Here is a 17,517-nt window from a genome sequence, read left to right as displayed (position 1 = left end):
ACCTGTAGTCTTAAATCTTTTGCAGTGGTCCCTAAGGGAACTGCACAGGTTTCTGCCTAACACACTTGCTTGCTTTAATCACAGATTTAAAAAGTACCTTTCAGAAAAATAACATAATATGAGCGTGCACTACTCGCCACAGGCTCCAATCCCTTGAATCACACTTTTTACTTTAATCTTGCAAAAAAAAAAAATTGTTCAATTTAAAATTTCGTTTTTTCTGCTTATGACATCATCATTTTCATAATCACATACAACAAACGGGCAAACTTGACCAACCACATATATTCTTGTCTACAGTCTTCTCTAAGGTCTGTCTTGCCCTCTAAGTTACTCCATATGGAGTGCAAATTAACCTACATCATCCGCTATGGGACTTTAGGTTCAAATTTCTTCTGATACGTTCTTTAAAACGCAGGGCAGGGCAGACTCTATTTATCATGGCCTCTCTCACGATATCTCTATTGCTTGGTCACACTCGAGTCAATATCTACTCACTATATATACAACACTCTTATTCTTGCGTTATGTTTATCCCGCCTCCCTCAGTTACTCACTTTTTTCCCTTCACTCATCACCCATACGTTTTGCCAACTCTCTTTTTACTTGCGACTCGCATTTTCGTCTTCTGACCCTTATGGTCATACGCCTCTTTTACCGCCTCTTAACCTTCTGTTCGATCAGCTTCTCGTAGACGTAGGAGGGGATTCTGTCTAAAACCAGGGGACCCGTCACACCGCGCTTGCAAGCTTTTTCAAATTACACTAACCACTATCTACGGGGAGCTTCATGTCCTTCCAGCCGAATGGCAAAGGTCATTCGATATGGCCGGGACTCTAAAGTTTACTTATGTCGATGGCTCTGAACCGTCCTCTCCACTACCAAGTGAACTGGATAACTCAGCCCTTTAAAATGAGTAGCAATTTCCCTGTAGATGGACGGGGATGCAGATTTGTATTCATAGACTAATAATCAAAACGAATCAGGTAGTTGGCAAAAGGAAGATTGGTTTAATATCAATTATCTAAAACGGGGAGCATAGCGAACATCAACGAACTCGCTCAATCCTCTTAATCGAACATTCTAGTAAAAACTGAGTTCTTATACAGAAAACTTGTCATCAATGATGTTAACGTACGTGTTTAGTAACGTCATCCTACGTGGCAAACTACAAAAACCTATGAGTATGGGTGATTGGCTCTAAGTGAATATCTAAGCATAGGATCCATACTAATCTAAATAAGTGTGAATATGTGGTTGGTTACTTAACATCAGGTTGGGCAACTAAGCCCTCTCTCAAAAATGACCACTATGAACGTCACTAAATACACGACGTCCCATTGGTTTACACAACTATAGGACCCCTAATTACGTAGTCCTCTACAATTGGTTGGCACTCTAACCAGTACTTTTCCATCTATGTCTAGCATCATGCTTTCGAGGGGATTGGGTCCTCCGACGTATTCCATATCTATGACAGGTAATCACCACAGCTGTGCTGCTTCAGAAAATTTTCTGCATCAATGACGTCGATACGCTGTCCTCGAGGGCCTCCGTCGAGCCGGCGTCACCGGATGTTATAAGTAGGACGCACAACGCCCGTAGCCTCAGTTCCGCTTTTTCCACGAACGTGTTCGCTTCGGAGATCTCGGCGCACCTCGGTTCTACTGAGTTCTGTTCTTTGGTTCTTCAAACCTGCTCGTTGTGAAGTCTGATGTCTTCGGCTTCTTCCACCCCGTGGCCTGGTTTTAAGAAGTGTCGGGACTGCGGGTCCAAGATGTTGTTGACGGACACGCACTACGCTTGCCTCTGGTGCCTCGGGGAGGACCACGACACGGATGACTGTGTCGACTGCCAGTCGCTTAAATCGAAGGTCTTGCTGGGAGCATAGGAAGAAGCTTTCTGTTGGTAAGGTGGCCAAGCCCCGGAAGTCGCAATCCACTGAGCTTTCGACGGCCGATTCGAGGGGCGACTCTCTGCATCGTCGGCGTAAGTCTGGGGGGGGTCTCGGTCCAGGAGTAGGTCCCGCCATTCCTCTGCCTCTTCGAGGCACTCACGGAAGCACCATCACCGGTCGCCTTCCTCGTCCGAGGACTCTGCCCGCCGGCAGGTTGCTTGTCCCAACAAGCAATCCACTCATGCGGAATGGGATTCGTTCTGGCATGAGATGATGGCGATTTTTCAGTCGCAGGGCTCTGTTCTGTCCGCGCCATCGAAAGACGCCGGCCATGAACGTGCTAGAGATGCCACTCGTCTGCCTTCTGGCTCGAGCGGTCGTCGCGACCACCGGGCGCCTTCAGGGTCCCGGTCGGACAAGGATGGTCGCTCTATACATGCACGTTCCAGGTCCCGGTCCTCAACGGTCCTCGGTGCCCTAGAGACCGTCGGAGCCTGTGAAGTCTTCGAGGAAGACATCGACGCCTTTGGCGCGGAGGTCGTCGAAGGACTCTCTCGCGGCTCCACCTCCGAGGAAGCCATCGGCGCCCAGGCTGTCGAAGGACCCGCTCGGGGCTCCGCCCTCGAAGACTGTCGTCGGTGCCAAGCTCAACGCCGATTCCGTCGACGCCCTCAACGCCTTTCAAGGATGCGTTGTTGGAGGTACCCCGTAGCACGGTGGAACCCCCCAGAAAGCCTCTGGCCAAAGCTAAAAATGTCTTTGTTGCTTTTTCTGTGCCCTCATTCTAACCTCTGGATTATATTCCTGAGGGGGATGTGGGGTTTGAGGAAGGTATGGTGCCTGAGGAGGTGCCTGACGAGATTTTGCCTGGTCGTAGCCAGATTGAAGACCTGCGTCAGTCGCTGCATGACGCCAGTGGTCTGAACACCTCTCCGGATGTGGAGTTCTGTAGGCCTGAGCCTGGGACCCATGCCGAGTCCTCGTACCGGTGCCTTATGTCGAGGGTCACGGAATACTTGGTGTGGTCTGCGCCACCTGTGGATTTTCTGCAGGATGACCTGACGGATATCCTAGACCAAGGTCCTCCAACTGACCCGGTACTGCCATTCCATATGGCCTTGCAAAGAAGGGTGGCAGCGGCTTGGTCTGCTCCGGAGAGTCTCCCGACAGTGAGCAAGCCTTTGCCGCGAAAATACCGGCCAGCCAGTAGCAACCCCTGCTACTTGCCCATGCACCCCACTCCGGAGAGTTTGGTGGTGCAGGCGGCTGCGGCCCCAGCAAAGCAGGCGTCGTGCCCTACCATCCCTCCTGATGGGGACGACAAGCGTTTTGATGGCTGGGTGAAGAAAGTGTTTTCTTCAGGGGGTATGGCTTTACAGGCAGCCAACTCTGTGTGTGCCTTGTCACGTTTCACACACACACTGTGGAATTGTAATTCGTTGGCGGCTGAACATATTCCCGAAGGGGAGGAACGGCATGGTTTTCTTGCTATTGTGCAGGATGGTAAGGATGCCATGTGTGAGTCCGTTCAGTCGGGTCTGGACATGACAGATTGTGTCGGCCGGTCCATGGCGGCGAGCACCGTTATACGCAGGTTTGCATGGTTGCGGAAGTCGGGGGTTGCTCCTGATGTGCTGGCCCGGCTCCTCAACATGCCCTTTGATGGTGAACATCTTTTTGGCAGCAAGGCTGAAGAGAGCCTTGAGAGGTTGCAGACCTCTTAAGCTGCAGCGAAGTCGTTGGGCGCTGCATTACGCCAACCTCTGCCTTTTCGTCCTAGGGGACAGCAATGAAGGGGGAGGTTCTTTTCTATATTACTCATCCTTTAGTAAATCGAGAGGAGCTGCAAGTCAAAGGGGCCACCATAGGAGTGCCAGAGGTGGAAAACAAGGTACTCGAGGTGCCAAGGCCGCTCGGGCAGTTGCCTCTTTGCCCTCAGGCACTGCCGCAGCCGCTTTTGCTCAGTCATGAGGCCATGTCCCATGGTTCGCCGGTTGGGGGAAGGCTGGTGCAGCATCTTGAAGAGTGGCGTACCATTACTTCAGATGTGTGGGTTCTGGAGATCATAGCCCATGGCTACTGTCTTCCTTTCCGGCAGAGGCCTCATGACAATCCACCAGGGAATCTCTCTTTGAAGAGTCCGGATCCACTCCTTGTGCAGGAAATTCAATCCCTGCTGGAGAAAGTTGCCATAGAACTGGTGCCTGTAGCAGAGAGGAACAAGAGATGGTATTACCCTTGATTTCGAAGAAAGACGGGGGATTGAAACCCATCAGGGACTTGCGCGGTTTAAACAAGCTCCTCCAGAAGAACAAGCTCAAGATGGTGTCTCTTTCTCAAGTCCTTCAGGCCCTTCAACCTCAGGACTGGTTGGTGTCTCTCGACCTCAAGGACGCTTATTTTCATGTGCCGATCCATCCAAAGCACAAGAAGTACCTGAGGTTCGCGGTTGGCGACTCGCACTTTCAGTTTCGGGTCCTGCCATTCGGATTGATCACCGCCCGAGGGTCTTCACCAAGCTCATGGTGATGGTGGCAGCGTATCTCAGGAAAGGGGGGATTCACGTCTACCCCTACCTGGACGATTCTGTCAATCACCTGCCACTCCCTTCACAAGCTGGGCTTCTCCCTCAACTTAAAGAAGTCCCACCTGACTCCAACTCAGCGGCTCCAGAACATCGGAGCAGTGCTCGACGCATCCCTGGGGCACTATTTTCCTCCCCAGGTGAGTCCTCATCACATTCAGCAGATGGTGCACAAGTTTCAATACGCCCAGAGTCTCCCGGCGTTCGAGTTCTTGAGGTTGCTCGGCCTCATGGCATCCTGCATTCTTCTAGTGCCAGAGGCCAGGTTGCGAATGAGATCTCTGTAATGGGCCCTCAAAATGCAGTGGTCGCAGTCCTCCGGCAGGATGTCGGCCCCGTTCAGGTGCCGCCCTCGGTCGCCCAGGACCTTCTGTGGTGGGCTGTCGAAGGCAATCTGATGAAGGGCTTTGGCTACCCTGGCCGGAGGCAACGATCGTGACGGACGCATCCCGCACGGGATGGGGACCTCATGCCAGTCGCCATATTAATCTGTTGGAGCTGAGGGCCGTCATGCTTGCCCTGAAGGCTTTTCTGCCGACTGTGCGAGGAAAGAATGTCCTGATTCTGACGGACAACACAGTGGCCATGCACTAACTCAACAAAAGGGGGGGGGCAGGGTCACTTCGTCTGTGCAGGGAGGCGATGCAGCTCTGGTTCTGGGCCATTCAGCAGGAAGTTTCGATTCCGGCAGTTCATCTGGCCGGAGACGAAAACGAGACGGCGGATGCTCTGAGCAGGCAAAGCGCGATCTCTCACAAGTGGGAGCTGGCTCAGGAGATTCTCCTGGAGATTTTCACCTCCACATCCTGGTAAGAAAGAGGAGAGGCTCCATAGGTTGGATCCTAGGAGAGCTTTAAGTTTATACATTTCACACGTGTCCCGGGTCAGAGTGGAGGATCATCTCTTTATTGGTTACTCTGGAAGGCGTTTGGGACAAGTTGTTACTAAGCAGACTTTGTCTAGATGGATTATCTTGGCAATTTCTGAATGTTACCGCTTGGCGGGTAAGGACCCTCCGGTAGGCCTACGTGCCCATTCTACTAGGGGTATGGCTGCCTGTACCACCCTGCAGAGGGGTGTTCCTATTCGTAACATCTGTGAAGCAGCCATATGGGCTTCGGTCCATACTTTTGTACGTCACTACTCCCTAGATTCTATCCATGGGAAGGATCTGGCCTTTGGCAAGGCGGTCCTTTACTCTGCAATTTGATTGGGCATGCAAAATTTCTATATTCTAAATTATGTTTCCCTCCTCCATACGTTGGTACTGCTTTGGGAGTCTGTCATAGATATGGAATACGTTGGCGGACCCAATCCCCTCAAAGAACAAGTTACTCTCTTACCTGGTAACGTTCTTTCAATGGGATGGTCCGACAACGTATTCCATATCGCTCTCTCCCTACCTGCCCCGCTACAGAATTTCATATGCGATTGCAGCTTATGTTTCCGCAAGGCTTTCTGTGGTAGTACTGGCAGTAGTTTGGTGCCACGCGTTCTGGGGAAAAAACTACAACTGAGGCTACGGGCGTTGTGTGTCCTACTTATAACAACCGGTGGCGTCGGCTCGACGGAGGCCCTCGAGGACAGCGTATCGACGTCATCGACGCAGACGCCGAAAATATTCAGAAGCAGCACAGCTGTGGTGATTACCTGTCATAGGTATGAAATACGTCGTCTGACCATCCCATCGAAAGAATGTTACCAGGTAAGAGAGTAACTTGTTCTTTTCTCTGCTTTTCTTGCTAAAATCCAGTACTGCTATAATGCTTCAATCATTGGAAAGGATGCTTATCCGTTTAGGGAGTCGTGCACAAATCCTAGTAGTCTGCATGTCTACTCATGATGCTTGGATCCAATGCTGAATTGAAGAAAAGGCTAAAGGGATTCCTCTTCTTATCCTAAATCCTGTCTAGAAGCAAGTCTAAGCCGACCAATGGTAAGGGTCAGCACCATTAAACCGGCTATCGGTGGTACAATCCGGGACCACCGTGGGTTTCACTCATGCCACACACGCAGACTCTCTGGCACCACAGATATGGAGTGAGACCAAACAGTTCCGCTTACTTCCTGAGTCACACATGCACACAAAGGAATCATTACTCTGCCAATGCAGCAATTTTCCCTGGCAAGTGCATGACCGTTATATGGAATTTCCTGACCTGAGAAGGCCGGAAGGTCAAACAACAATATGGCCAAAGACCAAGCAAAAAAACGTGAATGTGCACACTAAAAATAATGCAAACATTGTAAAAATGTAATCACTGCCACCAGCTTGTCTTTAGGCACGTATAAAAGTAACCGGAAATCCCAAGTGTAAAAGGCTAGGGTGATACAAAAGTATCCCCTCTTTACTGCATTGTAAGATGCAGTGCGCACTGTCAAAAGGTTACCAAACAGGTAGAAAGGTAAAAAGACAAAAGGGAAACATAGGTTCCCAGTACTGATAGTCTGAAGGACTGATCAGTTTCCCCATAACAAAATGAGCAAAAGGCCAGGAGAGTGAAGCTGAAGTCTTTACATACCTGTAAAAAGTCAGGACAGGTCTGAAAACAAAATCAAGAAGTTTGAGGGCAAGGGCGTCCATAGAATATGGAGCAAAAGTTGCCAAAGTATAAATCTTTCCTAACAATGTTACATGTGTACAGAATGTCAACCTAAAACCAAGCTACAAACTGCTGTTGCAGGTAAGAATGTTTGTATTAAAATTGCTCATTTTACCTAACTTTTTTGCCTTCTCCATGACGGCCAATACTGTTGTCATTCCTTTCAACTCCTTTTGAAAATTGATTGCAAAAGTGCATTTTGATTGGTGGGTATTTAATTGAGTCTTGTAGCCTTGAAATTCCTACATGTACCTTCCAAAGGTCGGAATTTGGAGCTCTACATTAGGAGTTTTAGTATATGCTCCATCTAGATCAGGCCACACATTGTGCACCTGCCACCAGCCATTGATTAGTGATAATTGACTATTGTAGAGTTAGAAATGGTGCTCTTTATGCATATGGAGAACTGGCATTCATGACTGTTAAGTGATTTTTTTGCCTGGTTAGCAGCTCCCAACTAGACATTTTTACCACAGATAATCTGCCTTTGCAAATGTGTAAGCCAGCTTCAACTATTGTAACATGCTTAAGCTTTCTAGACTTCTTGGTGGTTTCAGCAACCTTTACTGTTTCTCACCTTGGGGTTGCATAAGCCTTAAAATGCTTCTGATTACATAGCTGTTCTACACACTACAAAGCAATATGCATTTTTTTACATCATCTTTTGCAGCAAAGTCCAAAATGTTAGTTTTGCATGAAATGCTTAGGAATGTAAAGGCTGGTGAGCTGTGAAGTGCCCTTTCATTATATACCTGTAAGTGTATCCAATCTTGCTTCCTCACATTTTCAGTGATGCATGTAACTGAAAGGCACGCCTCTAAAATTGTTTTTTTGCCTGCTGCTTTCTAGTAGCCTGTACTGGAGTAAAGAGTTGTGTGTGTGTTGATCAAATATATTAAAAGCTTAAGTTGTAATTCAATCTAAATTGTGATGGAAAGTAAAAGCCTAATTCATAACCTTTGTTTTTTTTGCAGAGTGCTCGCTTCAGGGCTGCTGGCATTGGGAAAGACTTCAAAGAAAACCCCAACCTCAGGGATAACTGGACTGATGCCGAAGGCTACTATCGTAAGTACTTCTTAGGCATTAAATGTATAATTCTATAAGATGTGTAGAGGGCACTGCAGTGTGATAGTACTTCATTCATATATTAAAATTGCTTAGGTGTCTCATCTTTCTCCCATTTTTGTTTTCTTTTAAGGTGTAAACATTGGTGAAGTCTTAGATAAACGGTACAACGTGTACGGTTACACTGGCCAGGGTGTCTTCAGTAATGTGGTGCGAGCCAGGGATGTGGCAAGAGCAAATCAGGAAGTGGCAGTTAAAATCATCAGGAACAATGAACTTATGTAAGTTGTGGCCCATGTTGTATATCCATTTTTATAAAAGCTTGGTTAAATATTTGTATAATTTTGAATGAGTTCTTTAGAATTACATTTTTATTAGGGCTGTTTCGTTCTTGCCTTTGTTCAGGGTAAACGAGACTGACGTGACACACAACTAGGCAACGGGTTCCATCAAGCTTTGCCTGACACTCCTTGTTGTAGACCTGTTGGGAGTTGGGAACAGTCAAGGGCAACTATTTGGATTGCCACTAGACCTGGGAAATCGAATCTGCTCAGTGCAGCATCATCTTCTCTTAGCAATCAATGGGCGAGGTGACCTGCTTTGTTGAACAGGATAGGTGGTGCTACACCTCATTGTTGGGGATAGGCAATCTGTTAGTATTGGGCTCAGACGCTGTTAAAGCAGAATTCCATTTAGTGGGGTTCTGCTGTCTGATTTTATTGGACAGCTACCCTTTCCTTTTTCTTGATGCTTTTCCTGGCTCAATGACCTTTTTATTTTGCCTGTAGTCCCCCTGGCACTAGCCCTTTTTTGATGTGCTGTCCTGTAGTTATCCTTACATCGCAAAGGAAAGGGGGGATTTTTAAATACCACATTTTAACCTTGTAGAGATTGAATCACCCTATATTGGTGGTGTGGAATAGGCTGCTGCAAGCTGTAATTTATTTTTGACTTCATAGGAAGTGCAGCCAGTTTTTACCACATTGCTATCCCAGTGTACTAGTACGGTAGCTATTGTGGTACTACTGCATTTTCTAAGCCCTACTCTCTGCAGTTTTGTTTCTGGCCACCACTTTTTTCTGTGGGGACCAGAAGGCATGTCTATAATGGTTTCTGTCCAGACACATGATATTGTGTAGAGAGGTTTAGACTGTTTTAGACGTGTCCCCTTGCCATAGATCACCCTTTACACATGCGCAGTGTAGGTGGACCAGAGTGTTTGGCAGTGTTTAGGGCCTGGTATGTGGTTGGAAGGCTAGCTCAGACCAACCCATGAGTGAATGTGCATTTCTACGGGATTCCTCAGATCAGTGGATTTCTACCCAAATTGTTGAGTGATTTGCCATGAAGATGGACTGCTGATTGTTAGGATCACGTTTGGCCATACTGTCTGGGCCCTTTGTCCTTGTCCCGGTTACCTAATTTGGCTGGTCTTCATCCTCCTCCACGTCCTCTTTGCTAGCTGCGCTGGCTTTCCCATGTTGAGCCTTCCTGATTTGCTGCAGTGCTGCTTTCCTGTTTAATCCTCTTAGACCTAGTGCTTTATGGTAAGCAGCCTCTGTCACCCATAAGAGTAGTGATTTGCTATTCTCCAGCATTGATCTTTCATCGATTCACATGCTGTGAATATTCCTCGTCGTCAGGCTGGGAATCCCTGGTTACCTATATTATAATGTATTTCCTCAAGGACATTTTTGTGACCCCTTGAGTGTCCCATCGTTGTTGGTGCTTTTGGTCCCTACCAATGGGACGTTGAGTGTATAGCTCCGCCCCAGCGGCTTACCCTCCGATTTCAACCACCTTCATTGCTGGTAGGAAATCTCGTGTTCGTTTCACTAGAGAGAGACTTTTTTTAACCTACAAAAAAATCACCCTAATTCTTAAAAATATCCGGCATATTAGGGTTTTTACCCTAACACACACGATGACGAAGGTGGAAATGCTGACGTCTAAAAAAATCATTATTTAAGGCCTGTGAAACTTGCGACCTAAAAAACGTCTACACTTGGACTGCATATACGCCAATCATTCGTCGACGGACTGCACGATTCGCCAGGGTTTTTCACAGAAAACCCTGAAGGACAGAAAGCGCTGCCTTATCTGCTGGCTAAATGAAGGTACCTATCCTGCCTCACAAGCGGGTTCCACGAGGAGTATTGGAACTAACTCTCCTACTGAGAAGCGTCCCCCTTCTGGCCACAGATCCAGGTCAGAAGAAATACCTGTCAAAAGGCAAAAAGCACAAGACAAAACATCCCAAAAACGTGAGCTCTCCAAATCGTCAGAGGGACAGGGCCACACAGTCCATCTCTCTTTGTCTACCTCACATAAAACTCCAGTTGGCCCAAAGAGCACACACTCCGTACCAAGCCGTCATCAGGAGAAAAGACGACAGCCAAATCATCGACGACGAAAGAATCACTCCCAGCGGGAGGTCGATCGTCGTCGGATTATCCACCTAACAAGTGCGCTGGTAAACCAACAGGATTGTCAACAACTCTGTTGTCATCGAAATCGCCGACGAGAGAACACAAAAGCCATTCGTCTACAGCAGAGAGTTTGTCGACGAAACACAAACAAAAACACTAGTGGACGTCTCACTCGTTCAGTAAGGAAAGACACCACTCCTAGTCAATGTGATGCTCGAAATGCTTCGGAGGGACAGGGCCTCTGTATCCTTGTCCTTTATTGCTTTTTATCATGTGTTCTGTCTCGTTTTACCCGCAGGAGTTCATGTGGGACTGCCTGGCAGTGTAGCTCTTGCTGTATTTGGTTTGGTGAACAGACCCTTGGAATACCATTATAGCACCCATGAGTATATGTTTTTGGGCACCTGCGTGTGGCCCACAGAGCAGGGTGGGTACGGGCTGGTGGCAGCTCTGTGCTGAATTGACAGGTGCCCTGCGCATCCTCCATTTTGAGATGCCCAGGCCTCGTCATTGGAATCAATGGATTCCTGATGGGAAACAAGATGACCCCTCTGGCCTCTTGCTTTCTATCGCCTGTTACTTTTCCTGAAGTCCCGGGAAGCCCTGACTCTGTCCCTTCCCCCTGACCGGTTGTTTGGTCGAAGTTCCATATATGGTGTTGTGGCGAATGTTGTGGGTATGCCCGTGGGGTGGGACCTGGGTGAATGGGGTGTGTGACGAATACGCATTCTGTGTTATGGGTGTCTAGTATCTGGGGGTTGACACAATGACTGAGACAGCCCTGCCCGAAACTGGTATGAATGCAGTGTGTAGTACTGAATGGCAGAGTGCTTGTCCGAATCCACATTCTTTGTTACGAGTGTCTGGATGGAGAAGAATGGCCTGAATGCACTGTGCACCTGATTGGCTGCCTGAATGCCCTTCTGAGTGATTGGTTGCCTGAGTGTGACCCAGCAGAGTGAATGTGAGATCAACAGCATATCTGGGGGCCTCTCACTGCTAGAAATCGTTCAGAAGCTTATGTAGAAACTGACATCGAAACTGACGCCGTTGAAGCTGAAGTTGAATTTGATGCTTAACTTTGAAGATCACTGGAAGAATAAGAACTGCTGCTGCTGTCCCACGAAAGGCTGTCGACTGGAGACGGGGACCACAGCGGAATCGCAAAGGGAAACGCCCGGACATTGAAGTCCATCAGCCGCTATGCTCCTTTTCCTAAGACATTTGAACCAAGGCCTCCGTTGCTCATCCTCGTCGACCGCTTTCGTCCTGCCGGAGAAAGTCAAGGCCGCCGATGACCAGGGAGAATCCGCTGGTGGGTTTCCCGCCACCTGAAGACCTCAGAGACACCGACGAAGCTCCTGAAGCCAGCCATGGTCACGTCCCGTTCGCTGACCCCAAACGCTGACGACTCAACGCCTTTGCTGGGCCAAAGTTCTTCATTGACTCTTTGCGGCAACGAACACTCGTCATCGAGGTGCACCGCACGCCTCTTCTTCACAAGGCCGTTCACGAGCTTTCGTCAACAAGTACCGTGAAGATCGAAGCTGCTCCCTCTAAGAAAATGTTTGCCTCTTTCTTCACCGATAACTCAACGACCCGCGGCTCCTGCTTTAAAGGGAGTGCGCTCAAGAAGGGCCTGTCGATGACTCACCGAACAACTCTACGAAACCAGATACATTGGGGCAGTAGAACTTTTATAGAAGGAGATAAGACCCTAATAGACAATATATGGACTGGACTTGTAGTGCATCTTCATTTACAGGTTGCCCGGGTGGGGGGGATGCTCACACAGAACTGAGCCTAGTGGTAGAGGCCCAGCATTCTGACAATTGTCTAACCAACTTGTCTTCCTCCTGACTCTATGGTTAATACCGTTTTACTGTGCTGATTCGTATGCTATTTGGGGCAGTCAGTCGTGGTTGCATTTTAATGGAATCAGAGTAAAAGTGGTACCACCGAGAACTGTATATACTTACCATTTTAGAATTGTCGGAGCACAAAGTGTATTATAGTAATTGTGTATATAACCTTGAACCTCATTCATCTAAAGAGCTGTGTTTTAACTAAAATAGTTGTGGACATTCCTTTGTGGGTGCTTGGGGACTACACTGCACTTAAGAACCAGCCCGCATCACCTCTTGAGAAGCTAGGCGTTGATTGCTTGCCACGTTTACCGATTTAGAGAATCTTGGCTGAGGTCCTTTGTGCCTCTCCTCTGTCAAATAGAGAGCAGGAGTACGGACACCCCCTCCGGTGCTTTTCAGTCAGGACACGAATCGTTGATGACAAAAAGTCACAATCGGCATCTGGAGGAAAAAGCTCAAAACATTCCAAGCCAAAGGATTCCGTCCTGTCCAATCCGCACACTTGACGACGAGTGACCCTATACAACCTACAACACAGCAGATTCTACAAACTGGGCCACATTCACCAGCGTCCATCTCTAGAGGAAGCCATAGATCCTCAAGGGATAACCTAACCAGGAACGAGTGCATCGTCTTTAAGCTTGACCCGAGCTCCAGGAAGATCCTAAGGACTCCCTCGAAGCAGGACGACCCAAACCTGAGCCACCTCAACAGAGTGCTGGACCCCAGAAGCAAGGGGAGCCCACAAGGTATCCAAGAACCACGTGGTGCTATTTGCGAGTAGCTGAAACCGTGAAGTGCCGCTGATCTGGAGTAAGGCCATTGCTGCTGCTGACGTTCAAACCGTAGTGCAGGACTCCCCAGACGTCCTCCCTGTTGTCCCCACGACTGAGGCCCAGGAACAGGATCTGCAGGACTACAACAGGAACAGAAACCAGCTTGACCCTTTTTTTCAGACTCAAGGTACTGTCTAACTAGGGGTACTTACTTCTTGTTGGGTGTAGCTTTCTTACTCTCACTGGAGACTTTCATTTGCTGCCCTTTGCAGATTGCTTGCATCGTTGCTTTTCACAAGCCTCCCAGCTTGTGGCCCAACAGTGATTCTTTTCCCCACAAACTCTCTATAACATTGTGCAAGACGTTTGTGCTATCTTCAAGAAGTACCTCAGCTCCCCTAGACTTTGCTTAATTGACATTGGCTGTTCTGCCTCCCCGCAGAATTGTCTTACCCTCCTGACTTTGTGTGTATCCGTTCCTCAAAAAGTCATACATAAGTTACTTGTACAGTTGTGAAAGGGTTAGCCTATACTTCATTGGGGAATTGTAAAGTACTGTTCAGAGAACTTGTTAACTTTTGTTTCCTTCCCTAACCTATTCCTTTTTCCCCTAACTCCAGTATCTTAAGTGTTAAAGTGATATATCAATGTCCACGGCGTCCTAGCTATTGAAGTCACCTCAGGGTGTAGGTAGTGTGTGTGAGAGACACATCCCAAAAGGGTATCTACTTACCTAACTGAAACTGAAGGGGAGTAATTTTAAAGTATTTTATTGTTGCATATTGCCCTTCCTAAAGAAGGCTTATTTTAAAACGTGACTGTTAAATTCATAATTATTTTAATAAGAAACCTTCAGTATAAGTGTTATTTGAACACTTGCCACTGAGAATCTCTGGTGCACCTCTACAGCTCAAAATGACCCCTCTTGAGATATTCCTGGCTGCTCAGTCACTTTACCAACTTGTGTAGGACAGGTCTATACCAAAGGTTGAGTTACCTATTGCCAAGAGGACAAGGCTGGTGTAGTCTCCCACAGGGTTACTACATACAATCTTGCCTAACAGATTCCTCCCAAGAAAATAGCGTACCCACACTGGCGGGTCCTTCAACAAGAGGTGGGTCAAATGCTAGCCAAAAAGCCATCGAGAGGGTCACCACCACACCATTTAAAAGGAAAGTGGGTGTACTCCAGATATTTCATGGTAAAAATGCCAGATGGCAAATGGCGCCCCATACTGGATTTAAGAAAACTAACCAAAATTATCAAAAAACAAAAATTAAAAATGGTCACGCTACAAGATGGAATAAAGGCAGTGCAGCCACACAAATACCTGGCAGCCTTAGATCTAAAGGACGCCTACTTTCACGTCCCAATCCATCTCAGCCACAGAAAATACCCCGGGTTCACAGTTGACAAGCAACAATACCAGTTTCGGGGTTCTACCTTTTGGCCTCAAATCCGTTCCACATACTTTCACCAAATGCTTAGCTCTGGTAGCAGCTCATCTGCAAAGGCAAGGCCACCACATCTACCCCTATTTAGACGATTAGTTGGCCCGGGCCTCAACATTCCAGCAAACAGCAACTTTTCTAGTGCAAACAGACACACTCCTTCAGCAGTTAGTATTTGCGATAAACTACAAAAAATCCTGCACCACGCCATCGAAAGCCTTAGTATTCCTGGGTGTGAAATTCTCCACAGCACACAGCCTAGTCGACCCATCCTCCAACAGGATCCAAACGCCAAAGAAGTTGGTCCGGTCCTTCTCCCCACACAAGCAAAGTCAGTACGCAAACACATGGCACTGCTCGGGTCCATATCCTCCTGCATACCCCTAATTCCCCATTGCTGGCTACACATGAGACCGTTACAGCAGTTCCTGGTGGACAAATGGTCACAAACCCAGAGCTTATGTCAGGTAAGTGCAGCACCACCAACTGGTGTGGGACTACTCAAGAGTTATCTCTTGGTATTAGATAACCCACCTCTTAATATATCCCTGTACTACACAAGTTGGTAGTTTGACTGAGCAGCCAGGCTTATCTTAGAAGGGGTACTGTGGCCTGTAGAGCTGTACAATGAAATCAGTAAATACACACTAAATAATGACAGACATTTAAAACGACACCTGAATAATGAAAAAAGTTGATTTGTTTTTTATTTTTATTTGGGGAGGGGGTCCCCCCTCAATCCCCCTTGTTTCTACAGCCTTTTTACCTTGCCCCAACTACCCCCACCCCTTTTTAATCCCTTATCCCACCCCCCATATATACTTTTACTAAACAATTCGACTTCTTGTCGTTATTCAGGTGGTTAAAATGTCGTTATTTTTTTCATTATTAACATTGCATAACGTAAATACTTAGACACTTAAAGTTATATATATAATACATAATTTATTTATACACAAGGATATTTAAAGCATTCTTTAAAAAGCGGTAATTAGCTGTAACATTAAGCCCACGTTAGTGTTCAATTCAAAAAGTGAACAATAAAGCAGGTGAGTGTTTCATTCATTTGTTACACATGTGCCAGCACCCGGTGGTGACGTCATTTGAGATCAGTATAGCATTTATATAGTATCATCTTTACAGTATTGAGTTATTTAAGGAAGGAAAGGTTAGGGTTAGATCAGAACAGATTGATAAGTTATAAGAACAGTTAGATTCTCCCAAAGGGATGCAGGTAGTCCATTTTCCCAGCATTAAAGTGTTCACCGTTTGAAACCTGTAAGGGAACAAACACTGCCAAAGCCAATAGGCTCAGAAGGAGGCATTTAAGGAGCCAGGACATCCAAAGTCAAAGTTCTGATGCTCTTCTTAGAAATAGGTTCTTAAATAGTCAGTGTTCAAAAGGAGAAATCACTGCAACTCAAGAGTGGCCTTTGGAAAGCACAAGCTGTAAGGCCAGTGCAGGTAAATTGGGGTCAACTTAGTATAGGGTTAAATCACACCGCCAAAGTTGGGAAGCACCCCAAATGGGAAAAGTATAATGTACCCCATAGCCTCACTACTGTGAAATGAAGAAGTTGTTCCAGCTGGTTGCCTTCACAATGCAGTGCAGCAGACCCTTGTTCCTGGTCCTTGGTCGTGGTGACGAAAGGGAGGACATCTGGCTGGCTCCTGCGGCAGTACTCTAGAGAGAGGGGCTCGGCAGCAATGAATTTTTGTTGATTCAGCAGTTCTTTGTGGTTTTGGCGCCTTTTTCTCAGCACCAAAGAAGAACGTAAAGCTCTGGTTAGGATTTCCCTGATCCCTCTGTCCTGGACTCTGATGAGGGGATTCTGGACGTGGATTTCTTGCTTCTGTAGGGTCCTCTGGATGCCCACATAGATCTGTCTGAGTTCAGACTTCGGAAGACAATGCACTCGCGTGTGATCGAGGTACCCAGGGTTTTGGTCTTCTGCGGCCTTGTAAAGTCGCAGTAAGTCGGGGGGGGTTGCGCCAAAATAGTCCCGAGGCTAGTTGGTCCCACCAGCCTAAGTCGTCCTTTACGGGTCTTCCCTGTTGCTTTGAAAACTGGGTCAGCAAAGCTGCAGGGCTTCGCCGGGCACTTTGTGGTCCAGGAGGGTGGTGCTGGCGTCTTCTGCTTCGGGTATTGTCCTCCAGTGGTCGATTCTGCTCTTAGTCCCAAAACTTTGCTTTTTTGCAAGTTCCCATTCATTCACAGCCCTAGGATGTCAATCGCACAGCAGGGTGGCTGTCCCCCAGGACAGCCAGCTGGCCAATTGGAACTGGTTTCACTCAGACACACCTAGAAACAAAGGACAGGGAAGTTTCTGGCCTCACTTCCTGCCTTTCCAGATACACTGGAGCCTGGGCGGGCTTCAGGCTGAAGCCTGCCAAAGGCAAATCACACAAAGGACTCAACCATGATGCAAACAGAGTAAAATCACAGAAGAAAGAAATGGCGGGAAAATAAAGACTTGGGCATTTTGAGAAAATTGGCACCCTTGGCTGCAGCACTGCAGCTACATGTCACTAGGTAGTAAAAAAACAAACCACTGCCACCAGCCATTGAAGTGAGTTAGTGTAACAAAATGGTGCACGAGGAATCGGTTAAAGGAGATACTATGTAACCCCCCCAGCACTCCATACATGGTGGTGTGCGCTGGACCCATAAAGTAAAGGTAAGTAAGACCAGGGTCTTCTGACTATTCTTGGGAACAGTAGTTCACCCAATAAAATGTAGTTAAACATTAAGATAAGTCCAAGGGACTTCAGTGGCACTGCACAAAAGGTGCTGTGTGTCACAATGCAAAAGCAGATGCCTATGGAGTTTATCAGATGCCATA

The 17,517-nt window shown here is 47.4% G+C and overlaps 1 protein-coding gene across 10 annotated transcripts in view; it reads left to right on the top strand.

Annotated features, from left to right (window-relative positions):
- Positions 1-17,517, top strand: part of PRP4K (pre-mRNA processing factor kinase PRP4K) — a 1,306,928-nt gene that overhangs the window by 833,712 nt on the left and 455,699 nt on the right. For all 10 annotated transcript variants that reach the window (XR_011274234.1, XR_011274233.1, XR_011274232.1 and 7 more), the window contains 2 exons: positions 8,059-8,149; positions 8,283-8,430. Coding sequence is in view for 4 of the 10 variants with exons in the window: in XM_069613497.1 (XP_069469598.1) it covers positions 8,059-8,149; positions 8,283-8,430 (239 nt within the window). In the remaining 6 variants the exon portion in view is untranslated. The remainder of the gene's footprint in view (positions 1-8,058; positions 8,150-8,282; positions 8,431-17,517) is intronic.

The sequence above is a fragment of the Ambystoma mexicanum genome, chromosome 5p, assembly GCF_040938575.1.
Source record: "Ambystoma mexicanum isolate Mex_15411 chromosome 5p, UKY_AmexF1_1, whole genome shotgun sequence".
NCBI lineage: Eukaryota > Metazoa > Chordata > Amphibia > Caudata > Ambystomatidae > Ambystoma > Ambystoma mexicanum.
This window is presented reverse-complemented; position numbering and strand designations above follow the sequence as displayed.